We start from the raw sequence: 20842 nt of genomic DNA on the forward strand, positions 1-20842 counted from the left end.
CAGAGCTGCTCAGTCACAACTGTATCTGCAGGGAAAACTCAGCTATTCTTAGACGCGTCTCTCAGACTGCTGATACCATGAAAAACAGATACAGAAAGAAAGTGGAACATAGCACGAAATGTGACATTATGCTTGTGGCTATACATCCAGGAATGGAACTCAAGCATCTGTATCTGTATAACTTTGCTCACAATGCTCTGTGAGATTCGTGGCTACTTTAAATTCCTGGTTGTTTTTCTAAATGTTCTTTGCTGTACAGATTTTTCTTTTGTTACCTTCATGTTGCACAACGTGTGTTAGCATTTCGACCATCTAACCACTGGGCAAACAATGTTCAACAGGGGAAATAATAATGGAAAGTTGGAAAGAATACAATCCATGATACAGATGTAAACAAAAGGGAGCACTGCTGTTTTTCAGTACAGGGACCAGCACAGTCAGCAATAAAATCAAGGTTATCAATGTTAACTGTTAATGGTAAATGTTTGATTGTTTCATGAGACAGCTCATTTTTTGGCCACTTGGGGGCAGAAACAAGTTGTAAACACAAACTGTTTAGCAAACTGTTGTTATTAACACTGTTACGTCGCAACATTTTCAACTGTTTAATTGGAGTCGTGTTTCTGATCACCTGATAAATGTAAGTCCAATATTCACTCTCTTTTAGCTTTGTTTTTGGTCTCCTCCAACTCCTGAGGGAAAGATCTGGCTCCTTAGCTGCTAAATGTTCCACTATATTCACCAGTTCATGGCTAATTGTGTCTAGTGCTAAGCAGATGGTGTAAAGTAGTTTTTTTAGAACTCTTTTGCTAAAAACGATGCAAAGAGATCGGTGAGAGTGAACCAAAACAGTGAAGTTGTGAGCCGTACATCTAAACGCCGTAAAGTCAAGGGGAGCTGCAGATTCAGGTGATAATTCTCTGTAGGTTCACCACTACATGCGACCCCTTTCACATTGTCACATTGTTTTCTTAGTGTCATTTAATACACTTTTATAATAATAATATTGATTAAAGCCTCATTTTAGAGTCTCATTTTGGTGTCTGTCATCTTCTTACACAATCTTAGACTGCATTTCTATTTCTATGCTGTGGGTCTGTGTGGAATCTGTGCTTGTTTATAGCCTTTTTTTTTAGTTAAAGCAGCTGTCCATCATTGTATTTGTGATGCTGCCACGCTGGTCCATGTGGCATCATGCCACTCATTCAAGTGTCACATCAGTTCAATCACATCAAGAGGAAAGCAGCATTTCTACAGTGCGCATTTGAGAGATTAGAAAGAATCGAAAAATGAATTTGTTGATAAAAGATCATTTTTAGTTTGAGTGTCAGAGCTGAGAGTGTTTCATTTGATTGAATAACTTCTGAAAAACAAGTGTGTGTGCTTTAAAAGGTGCTCAGGTAAAGTGGTACTGAATGCATGACCGGAGTAAATGAAACAATGCTGACTTTAAAAGCTCCACCTGTTAACACCAAAGTGCTGTAGAAGCACAGCGTTGTTGTAAACAAGAGGACTATTTAAAACATGTTTAATTCATTTGACTTCACTACAGTTACCAAACCACTGAGCGGCTGTGGATGTACTGTGCAGGAGAGTGCATCTTGGTGTATTCCTGCATAGAGTGCATACTGTAAATCCCCCAAGCACAGTACTGTATAATGGAAAAAATACTCTGCTCCTACACTGCTGCTCCATAACATGTAGCAGTGATGAATACTAAAGCAGACTCATCAACTTTTAAACGCAGCCCAACAGGCTACAGTAGTGAACCAAATTTTAGGGCGAGTGAATTTGTCAGTTCTTTAAAAGCGCTCTTTGTTTGGATTATAAAAAAGAGAAACATTTTCTTTATTTCATTTATGAACTCTTCAAAAAATACACAACAGTATACAATGAAACTGCCAGTAAGCCAACAGTCTCTCTGGATTTTCTCACAGCACACTGCTGTTCATCATTTTTATGGAACGTGACTTTGAAGCAAGTTAAGTGCTCTGTTTGAGCAAAGCTCGGTCAATATTGAGTTAACTTGCAACAGAAAAGCATAAATTAAAGTATCAGCCTTTATCACAATGCAAGAGGATGAAGGAGGGCCAGACAGTAATGGAGTTAGGCAGACAAAAATATTATTACAGTATGTAGAAAATAAGAATCTATGTTGTATTACACTTCCTGAAAATTGTGAAAATCTCATTATACAAACAAGTGGAGTTACTTCTGGGAATCTTTATAAAGTGGAGCCATGTACTGTAAACAGTGTTAGGAGTTCCTCATCTCGATAGATTCTTTATCTGCATACCAACCTTCAAATGCGTGTCATTAACTTTATAATTTCATGATATCAGGTTAGCTTCTTTTTATCTGTACCTTTATATCTTGAGTAACTGATACGAAAGTAAACCTGTGTCTGATGATGTAACAGTGTCATTGAACATCCCACTAAACCACATGCACCAACTGCAACATTTGAACGTTTGGGAGCGTCTGCACTGTGATATTTTACAGTCAAACGTTGTCTTGAAGATCCTGTTACAATCAAATTTAATTCAAAGTTCAACGAATGCTTTCAAATGTACCAACGCCCTGTAGCGTGTGAAGGTTAATACAACAACTAACACAAACTGTGACAAACCTGTGAAGGAAATGTGCAATTGTGGGAGTCCCAACCACTCAGAAATGCAAACAGTAACTGAGGGCTACTTACGGTCGGCACTACAACCACTTTCCATCACACCATAGGGAGGGGCGAGCAGTCCAGCCATGCATCGATGATATTTCTATAAAAATACAAGAACAAAGCAATCATAACATTTAACAAGAACTTATCAATTTTTTAAGTGGTAATATGATTGCAGCCCACTATGTGTCAATCATTAGAAGACTGTAGCATCGTAAAGACAGTAGCAGTGTTAAAACTGAGTAAAACAAACTGTCCTTGTGTCTCATCATTTTATCAACTTGGCCATGGGAGGGCAAGCTAATGTCCCATGTCCCAAGTGTGTGTGAGGCAACGTGCTGTAACTCAATAGCTGACACTCACAGCTGGTACCTCAGATAAACACTGAGATTTTGGCCAAGTGTCTTGTTCCAGTCTTGTCTTTTTCATCAAACAGCTCACATCAGTGGAAGAAGTACTCAGATCCTTTACTTGAGTAAAAGTATCAGCACAACAATGTAAAACATGTATTTATGTATTTAAAGTATCGAAAGTAAAAGTACTCGTTGAATTATATATCATTATACACTCTGTCGCCAGTGGGGTGGTCAAAATAATGGAAACACCTGTCAGAGGAACGCAATGCAGTTCAACAGCACCACAAACTACATCCTCCAATAGGAGATGATTAATGGTTTCAGAAAAAAGAAAAAAACAAGGCTAATTTCTTGGACTTTTGTCTAATCCTTGCTTTTTTGTGAAATATTGTATACTTCTACTTCTTTGGGTCTCGAACAGCTATCTAAATAAAACCATCTGAGAGGTTTACAGAGGAAATCACTCTTTTGTAGCTCTCGTTTTTACTATAGAACTTAAACATCCCTGGTTCGATTCTGGCTGGAAATCTTTATTGCATGTTATCACCCTCGCTCTGTTCGAACATTTCCTGTCTCCGTCTGTCATTAATGTGCTCTCTGACATCACTTGTCTCCAGGCTGTGAGGACAAAGAACAAAGCTGATGAGAATTTGGGCTGTTTGTTGATATTTCGTCCTCATTAGTCCTATCATTTGAATAACTCATTAAATATAACGTTGGCTCAATTCTAATCCTCTAATCCTCGTTCCAGTTTCTAGTCCTCTCTTTCTTTTCCCTTGTTATGCACTTGTTAGATTACATATTTCAATTAAGTACTTACTCCTTAATGTTGTGCGAGATGCAGAGAGCCGCAGAGCAAACAGAGCATGTCAATACAACTGCACATGCCTTATATCATCACTGTGCCTTGCAGCATCACAGATGTTATGTAACATCATCCTGCACCCCATGCATTCTTGTAAATGTCATGTTTTTGTCCGTGACTCTGGTGCACAAAGAGGTCAATCCAACCACAACCAATGAGCCATGAGAAAAAATATCGCCTTATGCACTGCAAGACGAGATCATCAGTCAAAGTAGAAGTACAACGATTTTCCAACTCAACAAAAAAAAACATCCCTCTATCTATTTCTTGACTCAAGTCTCAGCTGTCCACTTTATTTTATGGACATCTGTTTATAGGATATTGATTTCACGTTCAGTTATTTATGTTGTTTTTACAGCATTAAAACTGTATTCTCTGCAGTGCCTTAGTGTAAGCCATAGGTTACCGGAGATTTACAAGGTATTTGGGGAAATGCTTTGTTTAGCATACATTAGCCCAAAAAATATACCAAAATATTTGGATTTTGCAAACAGACATTGACCATTTAATATCCCAAAAGGCCTTGTATTCTGCTTTGGAGGCCTGCTTGTAACAAGCAATCTAGCTATCTAGATATTGTTGTCTTTTTCTCTTACAGAATACATGCCTCATGATATTGAGTTAGCCGTGAATTGAAATATCTTGCACTGAGAAAATAGTACAGTAAAAACTATCCTAAGTCTACATAGCAAGAAACATGTTCCTCTATGAACTGAATCTTGTACAGCTTGTGTGTTTATAAAAACCTTATAACTAAAAACTATATATTGTACATACTGTGATTCCTTTTATATTATGTTAAAAACTACTGTAGTTAGTTCAATAGTAACTTTACTGTGGTATGACTTCTAGCAACTTGTTGGTTAACTGTTGTAGTCCAGTAAGTTAAACAAAAATAGAGAAAAAGATAAACCTTTGACATCAATCCACACCACATATAGTCTCACTAATCTGATTTTCAAACTTGAACATTTTGTCAGGTAGACAAATGATTCAAGATTAATTTGTGGTAAGAGACAAACCAAAACCGATTATGTGCCGAAGCATCTACGTTTCAAGTCAATAAAAAGCAGATTGAGGACCACTTAGTGACCGGCCAGTTCTCTCTACCTTCCTATCTTCTGGTCAGAGGAGACTGAACGAAAGCTAGAACTATAGAGCCATTTGCTCCTGGATGGTAATGTACTCTCAGAGGTCATGTTTTAAATTCAATTCCACCCTCTGAAGCCAGTTAATCACTTTAGCAACCCTTTAGGGGCACACAGCTTTTTCCCTCAATTAAGAACCGGTTTTGAAATGTCTCAGTGACCTCAGCTTATGAAAGCATTTTACTCCAAAATGAGGATTGACTCGCTGCTCCTTAAGACACAAACAGATATAGATTAATGTCAACTAGTACCACACTCGGATTATGAAAATGTGTCTTTTGTGGAGTGGATTTTGTACACATGCAAACAACAGATTTACTGTAACTATACAAAGTTAATCAAAGCAGCCGAACCAAAGCCTTCAGAGTCACTTCAACATGCCTATCTGTCTTTGTTGACAATTAAAGGGTTTAGGATTAGGGAGGAGCACTTAAACTGAGCAGCACATGAACAAATGAACTCAACCCCTCAGAGCCAATAAAGCCGCACTCCCTGAGGGGTTGAACGCAGTACGCAGGGTGGGGGTGTTGTTTCAGAGAAGGATTAGCACCATTGTCAGGTGTGTGAAAAGCACTCAGTTTCTATTTAGTTATTAATGATGTCTCTGACTCTTATGACTCTGACTCTTAAACACAATGCATTTGTTTTGTACAACCTCCAGCAGGCCATTAAGTCACTGACTCTTCAGGTGGGATTTTGTATTAGCGTATTAAACCATTAGTTGATTCATCTATTAGTCGATCAACAGAAGATTAATCGACAACCATTTTGATAATCAGTTTTCAAGCAAACATGGAAAGCAGTCCAGCTTCTCAACTGTGAGGGTGTGTTGCTTTTCCATATGTGGAATATTTTGGGGGTTTTGGGTTGTTGGTTAGACAAAACGAAACATTTGAAGATGTCATTGTGCTCTTTAGGAGACTGGGATGGACATTTTTCCAGACTTTCTGAAATTTTATGTACCAAATAATTACTCAACTAATTGAGAAAATAATCAGCAGATGAATCAATAATGTCATTAGTTGCAGTCCTGCTCTTGTCTGTCCATATTCTTGTCCCAAACCCACAAATTAAAATATTAGGAACTTCATAACATTTAAATTAATAGTACGACATTTTGGGACATCTGCTTATTCGCTTACTTGCTAAGAGGAGATGAGAAGAATGATACCACTCTCATGTCTGTCCACTAAATATGAAGATGGAGCCGGTCAGCTTACCTTAGTTTAAAGATTGGAAACAGCTAGCCAGGCTCTATCCAAAGCTACCTGACCCTCTAAAGCTAACTAATTAAAACGTTAAAACTATCTTATTTAACACATACCTTCAGACTGCGGCAGGCTAGCTGTTTCTCCCTGTTTCCAGTCTTTATACTAAGCTAAGTTAACCGGCTGTATTTTCCCAAATGTCCAGCTTCTCCTTTAAATAAATCAGTCCAATTATTCACACCTTGGCGTTTATCATTTTAATCTGAGAAGATTATTAGAGTGTTAAATCATTTCACACATCAACTAGAGAGATTGAAACTGCAGATATACTGGAATTGTGACAAAATGTTATAATAAATACATGAAAAGGCATTTCTGACATCCCAAATTAATTTGATTTAAAAGCCTTGTTTATAAAGAGATCTAAAGAACTCAATGTGCTCGCCGTGTTCCGTTAGGGTTAACGCACTTCATGTCACAGTAAAATAACCATTGAGTGTGATTTGTGCAGCTACTTCCCTGTAGTCTGTCACTTTATAACCGTTATACTGACAGAGATGTCCTTATCATCTATTATCTGCAGCAGTAGAGGGAAGGCAGACCGGTACATGGTTTCTAGAATCACTACGTTGTTACTACACATCAGCATTTACAGACAAATGGACAGTCAATAGTCATAAGGCACAAACAAGCACCACTGGGACTCACAGCCAGCTCTGCACAAATAGAGGTACACATGTTTCTGACTACATACGACGTGTAAAGCATGGAAAGTCCTTTAGGCGAATTCGACGGGGTCAAATAATCCGTCACAACTTCACATTCAGACAGCAAGCACAATGGTTTAGTCAGACAGCTTACAGCGTCTGATTCGAGCCTGTCTCTTACGAATGATTGTGTTATTTTTATAAACCGATTCCATCACATTAGAGGAGATTATGATCTGTTGCTTCAAGCGGATTTAGGTGTTACAAATACTTCCAGAATAAGAACGATGCTGTTTGAGGTGATATGATCAGACAGGTAGGTAGACGTGTAGGAGTCTAAATCCCATCACATCCGCGATTCTAGGAATAAAAACTAACTTCCAATAGATCTGAGGTCTTTGACCCCAAGGGCAGCTTAAAAGGGCCCCTCTGAAAAATGTCAACCTGGCATAAAATCCATCAGCAACAGACAGGAGAAACATGGCATTATCAACATATATTGTCTTCATTTGTTGTATCTCCCAAGGTGGACAACCAAGAAATCATCTCAGATCTTTAGCAGTTCACATAGCTCAAAGAATAAGGCTGAGAGTGGTACAAAAATAAGAAATATCTTGAAACAATCAGACACACAACAACTAAAGAATTATGTTAAATGTGATCAACTATTTGCCAGTGCACAAGCTGTTTTCTTAAGTTGCCATGTAATAATGTCCAGTGGCAAAAGTTTGGACGAAGAGGATTACAAAGAAGAGGAGCATGTCGACACGGAAGCAGACATTTGTTTTTAACTCAGACAGAATTCATTTACCAGAGTTATGCGTCTCTATGTTTTCTAGCTAATTAATGTAATTTGTAGTTATTTGGCTGTCAACAGAAAAACTGTTTTATAGTTTGCCGACCATAAAAGCATTAAGGAGAAGAGACTTTTCTCCAGCGTTTCACTGTGGACAGAGATCTTTACAAAAGAAACCTGGAAATGTTAGTGTGTCACATTTAACAGCTTTTAAATATGACGTGGCTGGTGTGGACGCAGTCTCCAATGTGTTCCTGAACATAGCAGCATGTAGACTAAGTGCTTTCCTGAAAGACATAACTATACTCTACAGTTACATCTGGCCATCAGTTATAAATATTTCAGCTTTATTTCTAAGAAACCTTCAGTTTGATGTGGCACATGGCTCTAACCACAGTAACCACCAACAGCAGCGTGACACATATGTGAGTCAGACACGTGAATCAGAGCTGTGGCAAATTCAGAATAATTGCAATCAGTGACGAGTCACTGCATTGTAGTTGCTAAATTCATCCTAAATTGACCCAGAATCCGAAAGTGAATTGATTTAAACTGCTCAGTATCTTTACGACATCTACAAAGACTCATCTCTAACTTTAGTGACTGGATGTTTCTTACTTTACTCCGTTAGAGTCTTGCTTGACCTTTTAACAACACAACTTTAACTTCTTATCAAATATCCAGATTCCTTTTATTGCTGTTGCTAATTTTAAACAACAATGACTCAAACAGAAAAATGTCACGCTCATCCAAAAACTGCCAGCCACGTAATGGTGTAATGGTCAAGATAAATGAGAGCACGTGGCTGGGCTGTGGCGCTGGCATTAGAAAGATACACTGAATAGGCCATGAGTATCGTTATAGTGATAGTTGAGAAGCATTCAAACTTGACTCAAAGGAAACGCATTTTCTTGTAATGAACATATTTGGCTCTATAATTACAGGTAACATGAACAACATCCACAACTGGCTAATGACATTTTTTGTTAATGATTTCAAATAAAAACTGTGATATTTTCTGAAACACAATAAGTTCACGCAGCTTAAACAAATGATATCTGATGAACTTGACTAATAATGCCTGCAATAACAAACGTGCCTTTCTGTATTCCTCCAGTAAAGCTCGGTCAACTGTTGTGCTTATTTGCTCTCATACACTGACTTCACTGTTCACAGCAGCAGGAGAGCTCTTACATATCCCTTAACCCTGTTCTCTACTAATAATCTGTAATTTCCCTGTACACCTCGTGTATAAAAACAGTGCAAGCGTTGTCACCATGGAGAGCTGAATATACAGTCCATATCTCTGTCATGATGCACATGGATGCTTTAAAGAGTCGACAGATAGTTTTATCTGTGTCCTAACAACAGATCAGCGAAGATATTGAGCAAGTCATCTCAGTGCGTTCTCAGCTCAAGCTCCACCTCTGTCTTTCATGCTTGAGCACATTATTGCATTGTGAGCATCAATGTGCATGAATGCACTGCTGTATTTTTGAATAATTCATCCCAGATTACATAACCTACATAGTGCAAACTGTTCTCAGAGCATTCGCTGATTATTCTGAGGCACACTTCAGGCCACTTGGGGAAACAATTGGGGGAAACAGTTTCACTTCACTTCCGCTCAGTTAGATTTCCTCCCAAACAGAAACAGAATATAAATTCTAAATGTTCACACTTTTAGTGAAAATGAAAATACTACATTTTCCTTTGGACATTTGGATTACAAATTCTGAATTTCCAGGTAGTTCTGCAACATCAGCAAGAACAATTCTGCACACATTACTATCCAGTATTTTTTCCACTTCCCCCATATATTATACAGTGTTTCTCATGCAACAAATGCATTGGATTGTTGAAAAGTTTGTCAAAGATTACCTAAAGACGCTACCAGTGTCCCATGCAGCCTATTATTGTTGTTAATGACTGGAAGGTCCTCCACACCCTCTTAATCCAGGCACTATTTAACAAACACTCCAAGCATGTATGTCCAATTCTAACAGTCCCAGTGTGACACAGGAGTCATGGGTCAAATCCAACATGGTCCAACATGATCCAGCAGCTCCGTCACCGCGGCCTGCACGCTGCTCTGAGAGCAGAGTGAGCAGACTGAGTCAGCCCAGCAGAGTGCCAGTCAGCCGCTGACTTGCAGCAGTTGCTTGGTGATTACTCAACAGCCAGTCAGTGAGCACACAGGAGAGCATGCTCTCTCTCTCTCTCTCTCTCTCTCTCTCTCTCTCTCTCTCTATCACAAGCCTTAGCTAATCTACACACATAATACAGAGTAGTTGCTCATTTTCAGCTCAGCCACCTTCACAAAGGAAGAGTCTTGTCAGTCTCGCAGGATGTGAAGACTAATAATCAGAAATATGAAGAAAAGAAAAAAAAAAGATGAAAAAAAAAAAATGTCCCTGCTGCTTTCATCAACTCATAACACCTCAGGGAGACAGTTTCCTCTGTGGACATGCCGGCAGAATTTAGTTAAACTTGTGAATTTTCCTTTGTGCATCCCATCCAACCCTGAAATGTACAGACAGTACCAACCAGTATCATGTTCCTATCACTGAGCTCCTTCCTCTCAAGGACAGCGACCAGATGGTGTCTTATCTTTGACCTTGTTACTTGTCAAAGCCACAAGACAGCTGCATTGAACACCCTTTTAATCACATTATCAAGAGCTTATAATATGAATGAATCTCCCCAACATTAAGTTTTAAAGTTAAATATGTAAAAGTAAGTGTTGTCTAATGCACACCTGGTAGTGAAACAGTAACATAAATAACATATATTATTGCCTAATTTTAAGGATGCTTAAATGAATAATTGATGTGCTAGTTGGTGGGTTGTTGCAGCCTGCGGCTTTAATGTAAAAGTGTTTATGTTTGATAATGTGACTTTGATGCCTGACGAAGGTTCAAGACCAAAATACAAAATACTAAAATAAATACAAAACTCTAATAAAATGGATTCTGACAAGCAGCTTCGTCAGCTTATTTCCTGGCTGCAGATAAAGGTTATAATAGTTAATTTAATGATGGACAATAGTGAGTGACAGCTCATAAAATGCTCATTGACTGAACGAGTAAATTTGACCAAAAATAGCAAATTTTTATGTTTTTTTTAAATTCCCTTCCATACATGAAAAGCAGTCGTGCCAAAGATTAATAAAACCACAACCCTGTATATGGCACTTGGTGTTCACTTTTATTGAACTCTTTATTTTGTTTTGTTATTTCTTTATTTATATCTTACTCATTATCACATTAAGAAAAGGTGAAAACATCAAAAAAGTGACATATGAGTGAACAGCCATCTTACTGAAGAGTCAAGAGAAGAGTCAAGAGCTATAGAAGGAGGATGGATGTAGCTAAGAAACAGAAAGGCAGAGCTGGAACAAAGACCGAGCAGGTGCAGACGTGTGTCCCTGGATCACCATCATCATGTCAAATCTGACTGCCTGTCTCTTTACACTCCCGACTGACAGAACAGACCGAAACAGCTTAGCTGCAACAATTTCAGTAACACCGTGTAATGGGAAATAATGTCTTTTTTTGGATTTCACATTGGTCATCCTGAATTTGATGGAATAAAGGCTCGTATTGAACAGGCACAAATTTGAGACAGGGCAAATTTCACAAATGTATTTTGGTGTCATTATGATGGACTGAGGCACTGGAGAGAGAACATTTCCCTTCTTTACTCCTCATGACAGTAACAAATTTGATTTGAAATTTGAAATTGATTTACTGTTTTTTTTTTTGTTTGGATTCAGTTTAGTCAGCTCCTCCGTGCTGCAGTTCAACTTGAAGATAGAGGTCCAACTAAGCAAAAAGACAGAAATATTTGTCACATGTGCAAACGCATAAACTAGGCGATGATATGGAAGACGAAAGCTGAGCCAGCTGAATGATTTTAGTTGAGCATTGTTCTTGTTTACTGGACATGTTCTTCTGCACTACAGAAATGTGTTGGTGTTTTGTTAGTTTATGTTTGGTGTAACTCATAACTTTCATCCCAGATCTTTTTACCTCGATCTAATTTAATTCACATCTGCCTAAATTCTGAAATAAATCCTGTCAAAGCAGTTAAAACGTGTCACTTTGTGGACTGAATTTGTGAAGCAAAAATTGAACTGATAATAATAATCTGCAAGGCCAGTTGCAGTTTTCATGAGTCCTGCTTTCATTTACAGGTTGGAGTTCAGATTCTGAGCTTTGATGATGTAACAACTCTGTGAGCAGAGATAAGGGAATAAAACAGGAATGTTTTGATATAATCTTCCTCCTCTTTCGGTGCACACATCCGCTGCGCACTTGGAGGGACTCTGGCCCTGGATGTGGCATACTACTTGGATGCTGAACCACCAGAGGATCCATGTGGCCTCGTTTTTTTTCCGACCCCCCTCCACCCAATCCTCAGACACCAGAGGGCACACTGCATCCCTGCCACTTCCTGTTCATCAGCTCTCTCCACTGGCTGCCCACCAGGCTTCTTCTAGGACTGATGATAGTGACACACCAATCCCCCCCACCCACTCTCTTTGCTCAGCGCCCATCAGACACGCCTCGAGCCAAAACACACATGCAAAATATATACAGCCGAAAGCATCCATAACACAGTGTTGCCATACACATGCTTATAAAACTGTCCTCCTGTGATGTGTAAAATGTCAAAGCCTCCAGATAATGAAAGCAGTCTGTCCAGGCCACATGCAGGCTGGCTGTGAGAGAGCTGTCTTACAGCCATAAAAGCAAAAATCACAATTGTGTTGTTTCAATCACAGTGCCCATCGGAAGCAGGAAACAAAGGGTGGAGCAAATTGATGATCAGGCCATCTAAGCTTCGGTCAGCGTGCCCGTGTGTGCTGAGCTCGGCTCATGTCTGCTCTGTTAAACAAACAGCACACGGCTGCTCGTTCACAGTGGTTGTAACTGTCAGCAGTATAAGAAAATACATATCAAAGCTGCATGAGTGGTACCCAAAGACACTCATACATGCAGTGGCCTTTCCCATGTGTAAACATTGAAACAAATGGGGAAATGGTAAGAATATTGTAAACAATCATTAGCTCTCTCTATAGCACTCAAGCAACGACGATATGCATATCGTCAGATTTAATGAACAATTCCAAGATTTGAGGAGAAACAGCAGAAACTGGTGAAAGATATACAATGAATAATTGACATGGACAGCCATGAATAAGTGATGTAATCCATTGGTTCATTAGGGCAATGCCGTGCTCACTCTGGCATAGTTTTGTAAGAGTGCTTGGCCACAGGAGTTCTGCAGGAGGACAGATCTGTGTGGGAGGAGGAGGAGGAGGTGTGTAACTTTGTTTCAGGGCTTCCTCTTCAGCTTGACGCAGGGTAGGTGGTAACTTTCCCTCCTTTGCTATCTCCCCACATCAGCTGGCATCAACGAATGCTAGGAATATTTTTCTGTTCACCCTGGTTTTCAGGGCAATAAGGATACGGATCTCATGCAGCTAAAGGTTTTTGATGCATCACAAAATGTATTTCAGCTTTAATAAAGCCAGTGTGAAGTAGCTGAACTTCATTTGTTTTAAGAGCGAAGAAAAGGCATCCAGGGGAGCAGTTTGTCGCCACAGTACATCAAAACTGGCAGGCAAAGTCTGAAGTCTGATGCCACCAGTAACAAGATACTACATAAGCAATTTTTCTGCATTGCGGCAATACTGGGAGGAATAAATGAGCACCAGTGCCAGGCAGAATAATTTGGTGAAACTGTACAATGAATTGTAAAATAGTAGGAGCTAGTTTAATGATTATCTGTCAACAAGCTGATTATGTGAGTTTTGACTCGATAGCCCTTCAGTCACCGCTTGGCCGACCTGCGAGGCAAAGCCAGCTCAGCACATCTAACAACAGAGGATCCATGTATCGATGCTAATGCTGTAAATGGTTGTCATGGTTTTTGGGTGAAGTACATCTGGAAACACTACTGAGGGCAAATAGAGCGAATATCTTATTTCGAGAACCTGTATGTCGGTCTGGACTGCAGTATGAAATTGATGCCAACATTTCAAAAGGAAACATTAAGACACACAGAAATACTCTGCTTGGAATAATAATTTCTGTCTGGTTTGTTTTTTTCCACCAAAAAGTTTAATTAACTTGAAAAGGTTTTTTTTGACTTTATGTAAATATTGTTCACATGTTTAACTAACTCCAGTTCTCACATCACACTTATTCAGGTTTCATACTGGATCATGATTGGCTTCCAAACTAGTTGTGTTGAAAACTAGTTAAGTTGAAAACAGAGAAACTTTCCGTCCTTCAGTAGATGAATGTGAAAACAGCCTTGTAGTGTCGAACTTCTGCACACACATCCAAGTGAAGAAACAACAATCAAAACACATGGGGGGGGGGGGCTTTAACATGAGACACTGGGTGACAACACTGTCAGAAAGAAAGAACAGACTCTCTAACAGAGCTTAATTTAGTCCCTTAAACTGGAAAAGATGACAGAAGACCTGAAATTATTTACCCAATGTTGTCAACCTGATTATTTAAAAAATATACTACATTAAAGCACCATACAATTAACAAAAGTGTAGCTGCACTAGTTAGAATTTGTGATATGAAGAGGGTTTTTGCTTCTTCATATCTAGATTGTAGAAATAAAATTGCAATCATGCCAGATACTTTCCAAAGGAAGCCGTCCCGTAATATCTGTTCAACATTCTGTGCCAAAACCACTTCTAAACGCAGTCGCTTCACAGTGTGTCATTACGTTACAAAATAACCAAGGCCAGACAGATTTAACAATTAGATACAACAATCTGAAGCCATAAAATCTCATCTGAAACAAACCTTACAGAGGAGGTCACCCCAGGGCAGAGGTGAAATGTGTAGCCTAGTAGTACTTCCACGTGATCCTCAGCACACATCCAGACCGGGTTAAGCATCCAGTCACACTGCTGTCGGCCAGTACACAGACGCACAGCCCATCATTTAACAGCCCCTTATGCCCTTCGGTCCCAGAGGAAATGGGCTGTCTCTCTCAGTAAACCAGCCCATTGCAGTGGCTCCAGCAGAGGGGGAGCTGAGAGAGGAGAGGGGCCTCTACACAGCGTGACACCCACCAACTAACATGCAGCAGATGCAGAGATGGGTGGTGCATTGTAACCAACCTGCTGTGGCTTGTCCATAAATAATACTGTTTCTCTTTAGTATCTTGTCACTTTCAATACTCCTACAAATACTTAAAGTATGTTGAAGTTCATGTTTGTCCTGACACGGCGAGATAATCTTGTATAGTATCATGTTATGTTATGTGAACGGTTGGTCTGTCTTATACTTGTGTTGAGTGACTGAATTAGTGCGTACAATAAAGAGACATCAGTAAACACACAGAACCAGGAAGAATCGGTCTCTCCTCAGCACCGCACTTCCACCTAGTGGTCAAAAGGCACAAACCTTCAACGCCTTGAAGAAAACATTACAAACTTAAGAAGTAACAGAAGGTTACAGTATAATAAGTGGACAGCTCATGTTATACCTGCAGGGGGCCAACAATAAATCCACAACCCAACCTCCACTAATCTACTTAGACACTTTGCTTATACACCACCTACGCTTTGGCTTGCACTTAGCTCAATTCGTCACAGTTTTCACATTCAACATTTCAATTCCAGCAAGAGCAAAGTAAGACAGGTGGCTGTTCCCCAGCTTAAAGCAGCCCCCTCAGTGGGTCATAAATTAAAAAATGAATGGACAGAGATGCATGCTGCCTTTAAGAGGCCCACTCAGGATCAGGATCTGCTTTCAGAATCAGAATCAGAATCAGAAATACTTTATTGATCCCCGGGGAGGAAATTATACAGTACCAGTGCTCCCATTCAAGATTAGAAAGCAGCATAAATTTAGAAATAAAAGTATGTACAAAATATAAAAATAAGAAATAGAAAATGTGTCTGCAATCGATGACTTCTAATGTAAAAAAAAAAAAAAAAAAGTCATATTTTTACTTTAAATTTGTAAAAAGAGTAACATTTTGCCTGTTATTGTGGGTGATTCCTGTTTCATTACAGTTTCATAATCAGGCTGAATTTTGTTTTCACTTCATTATTTCAATTGCTTAAAAAAAAAAAAAAAGAGGAGTCAACAGAGATGTTTTCTTTAACCAGACTAGTTCCAGAAAATGTAGTTAAATGCATCCTGGGCTTTTTTGTTTTAACAAATGTGTATACTTTATGTAATGTCTCTAATCATAGTCCTCTGACTAAAAGGATACAAAGTCAGACTAAAGAAAAAGACAAAAAGACTTTTCAGACCTCTTGATACGAGCACCTACCTTGAGTTAATCACAAACTGTCATGTAGCCAGAGAATTTCTGTAGGCTGATACGAGTGTCGATGGAGCAGATAGAGGTACTCACCTCCCACAGAGACCTGAACTCCCTCTGCTCAATGCGAAGGAGCTCACTGAATTCCCGCGTGACGATGGTGGCATGCCGGGGGGTGTTATCCAGGATGGACTCCCCAAACGCCGTGCCAGTCCCCAGTGTGCATATAGTAACAGCATCCTATGATAGAAGCAGAGACGGTGCTCCACTTGGATCATTCATCCATGAAGATAAAACATCCAGCTAGACAAGAATCATGTAAAATGCTAATGTAATGTCATCATTCTGCTGGGGGAAAAAAGGCTTTTGTGTGAGGCACTTGAGGAGCAGCGATCACTGATCAGATCACTCTCTAAGTTTAGAGGCAATCACCTGAACACTTGTGCTAGATAGATGGACACACTCCAATCTGCAAAGAAATTACTCCAATCAGCACCCAGACAGGCCAGCTGAGGTGCCTGAAGCTGCAGTATTACAAACTGTTTAGTAATGACCCCTAATGTAATAAGCAAAATGCTCTTTGCAGCCCACACTCCAAACAAATTGAGGTTGGATGTGTCTCTGTTTGCATGCGTGATGAATCTCAAGTGAGGCTTAGCTGACACGATCATTCAAATCTTCACAGAGAGACTTTTTTGGAAGAATTTGGAAGACGGTTCAGATTAATTCACCAAACTATCATTTATTTTTAAAAAGATATATGTGAGCACACCTGACACAAATCAATGTGATATGCTAGTAGTATGCTAGAAAGAACAGAGGCATTCCCACCTGTAAGTCCCATTTGGGTCCTTTTCAGTTGAAACTGGGGAATCATATCATATAATGTTTGGAGAAGTCGTACCTGATAACTTGATGTCTCTGATACTTTGACATCCAGTGAACCAGAGAGGACGGCATACCAGCTGGTGCCAATGTCTCCTTGGCGATACACTACAAAATACAGCACAGTTAAATAAAATCAGCGTGTTTTTAAAAAGAAACATCCCTCTTTATTCTATTTAACTATTTTGGTGCCAGATATACAGTATGAGTCTGTATTTTGACCTACAGGTGATGCCTTTCTCCAAGCACTCGTATAATCCACACAGACAAATCTGCTGCAGCAAACTGAGGTGGAATCTCTCGAAGGCCTTCACATTTTTCAGACGTGCCAGAATTATGTCAACATCTTCCCCAGAGCGCTCGGCTGGTCTGGAGAAATAAAAAGAAAAGGGGCAGTGTACAGGCAACTGCTCAATTAAATAAGGTACCTAAATAAGCTGCAGAGCTGGAGTCAGTCAGAGAAGCATAAGCAGCATCCTGAAAACATCTGAAGCTCTGCAGGAGGGATGAGACTCCACTGTATCCCTGAAGAACGCTGTCATCTGTTTTCATGTTAAAGCTGTCATATAACTTAAACTTACAGTTGCACAACAGCAGCGCCCTGGACAGAAGGTCACAATTCACAACTGTACTCATGAACATGAACAAACAAGTATGTGCTGCAGACCACAGTGGATCAAGAAACACATGCAGGATGGTAACAACATTGTTTTTATCATTTCTAATATTTGTTTTAAAAAAAAAAAAGCACATCACTTCCTGTGTAGCACTACAGTTACACACCAGTGTAATGAAGCACACAATGTCAAATAAAATAATTTGTTAACATGTTAAATTCCTTCTTTCAGTTGGTCCATAGATCAGAACAGAATAGATTCTGAAGGTCTTAAATTGAGGTAAAAGCTTTGTTTCAGTGTTTAGGAGTCAATTGCTAAACATTAAAAGTCAAGCTCTGACTATGTGAAGTCACACAGAGCTTTGCAAGAGTTTGTGAAATGCATCTCGTTAGGCTTTATATAACTTGGGAAAATTGACACAGATTTGGCTCCTGCTCCCCAAGCTGTTCACTGACTGTTTCAGGTGGATCATGCAAAAAGAGACTATTTACATAAGGATATAATTACTTAAAGTTTTGTGTGAACGTGTTTACACAGACTAACTCTGTCACACTGAGCTCTAACAGCGTGAGTTTCATCCCTCTTACTCCTCTGTTTCCTGTATCACACTGCCCCAAATTTGTTACACTGAATCTGGAGCCTCTGATGTAACATGTGGGTGGTTGCACTGTAGCTTACATCACCTTTGAATCCATACCCATCCTTTAAAAAAGGCGAAACCAAACTATCAATAATTCAGAAAGGGAAACAAGTGCTCCCTTCACCGCTGCAACAATCCTCTGGCTTAATGTACCTCTGAAAATGATTTATTGTACTGTTTACCCGTTCAGACACAGTACAATAGAAGTGTTTTCACCGAGCAACAGCTTGCCAGCAAATGTCTCTTCATCATGTATTTCCTGGCAGTCTTTTTAACTCACAGTAGTCACATTAAAGTATCTTAATACTATGCTCTTCCTGATTGGACTGAAGCCACATCTAATGTGTGACAGCCCACTCCCACATCATTTAGTGAGGGAGGGAGAGAAGTCTACACTGCATTATTTCAGCACTGTGTACTTTTATCACACATGCAGCACAACAAGGCAAAAGAGAGATGTGAGAGATGTGTGGGAGCCCGAGTTTCAAAGCCAAGGAAACCAAGTCAACAACAAACAAAAAAAAGCTTTCAAAAGGTGCTGATTTGGAGTCCAAGTGAGGACAGAATGTTTTCATCACGAGGCAGCTTGTTACAGTACGAACACTACAAACTATGCTGAACTTAATGTGACAACTGCTTCTAATTTACAGTTACAGAGTGTGAGACTTAATGAGTGAGATGTCATATTTTCTGCATCCCAGAAGCTCTGTTAATGTAAACTGTCTCATAATTAAACACCTGTGGTTTTTGAGCTCACTTATCTTTTATATCAAATATACTGTGAAGAGGTCTGAGGAGGTTTTCAGATGGAGTGAGGATGCGCATGTTGCTGACTTCATTGCAAAATTAGCAACAGGACAATAAGGTGAAGCACACATGCTGCAGGAAAAGGTGAGTCACACAAGAACCATTTGATTGGAGCTGCACAGGTGGCTTCTGCAACTAACCAGAGGACATTACTGTGTAAACACGTCTGGCAAACTGCGTCACTTTATAGCTGATGCTCTTTGGACCCTTTCTTTGCCTCGGGGGCCCCTCTTTCTCTCCCTCCTCATTCTGTGTATGTAAGTGGTCCGTTTACACCTGAGCTGCGTCCAACATCCCTACCTGTGTGACACCTGCAGCACTCACTTTCTGTGTGTAAACTCAAAGTGTAATTCACACAATGGAAAGAATCTTAGTTTTTATAGTTATTAACGTCAAAATCATTTATCTTCATTAGATCACTTTTTAAAACAGACCCTCACAGCTGTTTGGTGGTTTAATACCTCTTCTGAAAGGTGTGCATGCAGTAGTCTCACCTACTGATCAAGAAAAGTGTTGTACAGTGAGTTGGTGCAGGATTTAGTCTGAGGCTAAATTCTCTCATGGACAGTTTTATATATGAATATTAATTGTTATTAACAATAATCACAGTAAGTGAGTAATTTGAGGGTATATTTAGGAGGCACAATGCAGTCAGAACCCTTTAACAGCATATCAAACTTAAAGTCAGCAGTCTGGTTACATATAATATTTCACTGGCTGTTTAGTTTTCCCAGAGCCACAGTTGAAGGTAGTAATATTGTTTGAAGCCTTTGGCCAACAGTGTAAATGAACCCGTGTCCTGGTATGAACGGAGTAACCTTACGCTTTCAAGGATGCCCTAATTCCAGCTCTGGAGCATCAAGTCTCGATTCCGCTGGCAAATTAAAAACTACAGAGCCGACATCAATCTTTTAGTTCAGCTACTGAAACACAACGCCCAAGCTCCGGTGGCAAAGAAAAAATCTAAATCGCGTTAATATCCCCGTCATTCGTGGCTCGCACAGTGGCCTACAATGAGTTGATAGTACGCAGTCACATGTTGTGATAGATTACCTCTTATCCAGACAAATAATCCACTCCGCAGACTCCGACGAGTGTGAAGAAGTGTGCGCTGCTACCATCTTGAGATCCTGCTGCTGCTGATGCGGCGGCGGCGGCGGAGAGGACTGAACCCACAGCAGCAGCAGCAGCAGCACTTCATCTGCCTTCACTCAGTCACTGCTGACAGGAGACACTGTCCCTGCTGCTGCTGCTGCTGCTGTACCTGACCAGGAGCAGCATCAACAGGAAGTACACTAAAGGTAGAGCTGCAATGAACGTGAAGGCAGAAGAAGTAATGATACTCAGATTGTTTTAGGAGACAAAAACGTGACTCACTTTGCAAAGCTGGGGGGGAAAAGGCATCCGTTTTCAGCAGATATTGTGACAAAGTGAAAATCTGTGCCTTTCAAGTTCCTGTCCAGTTCAACTTAAACACCACGTGATACTTAGGAAGAGTGTTTTAAGTGGAGATTTATGTAGCGATGTGCCAACTGCAAGATAATAGTCCCTATTATCTAATATGAATTATTTCACAGGCTCCTATCAACCCCTGAAGTTGGCTCTTATGTTATCATAGAATATTATATTATTCTGTTTTTATCACAAATTAATACATATAATAGCATTTTAGTGTTGTAGTCATCAATGTGGAGGCAATTTTAAATACTTGGTATACTACTGGATAGATTATCGTACTACATCATATCTTATGAGCATATCATATGTTTTTATATGTAAAAAGGAGCGAATAACTAAAGTTGTCATATAAATGTACTGGAGTAAAAAGT

General features: G+C 39.6%; 1 protein-coding gene across 5 annotated transcripts in view; it reads right to left on the reverse strand.

The window, feature by feature from the left end:
* The window catches only part of rapgef4a (Rap guanine nucleotide exchange factor 4a), a 34004-nt gene extending 13870 nt beyond the window's left edge, over window positions 1-20134 (reverse strand). For 4 of the 5 annotated variants that reach the window (XM_070914032.1, XM_070914029.1, XM_070914030.1 and 1 more), the window contains exons 1-5: window positions 20067-20134; window positions 17176-17318; window positions 16969-17057; window positions 16158-16304; window positions 2702-2774 (exon numbers count right to left, since the gene is read on the reverse strand). In XM_070914032.1, the coding sequence (XP_070770133.1) occupies window positions 2702-2774; window positions 16158-16304; window positions 16969-17057; window positions 17176-17318; window positions 20067-20134 (520 nt within the window). Of the gene's footprint in view, window positions 1-2701; window positions 2775-9272; window positions 9278-16153; window positions 16305-16968; window positions 17058-17175; window positions 17319-20066 lie in introns of all 5 variants that reach the window. The other variant, XM_070914031.1, reaches the window with a different exon arrangement.
* Window positions 20135-20842: the final 708 nt, after the last annotated feature.

Source organism: Enoplosus armatus, chromosome 11, assembly GCF_043641665.1.
Source record: "Enoplosus armatus isolate fEnoArm2 chromosome 11, fEnoArm2.hap1, whole genome shotgun sequence".
Taxonomy (NCBI): domain Eukaryota; kingdom Metazoa; phylum Chordata; class Actinopteri; order Centrarchiformes; family Enoplosidae; genus Enoplosus; species Enoplosus armatus.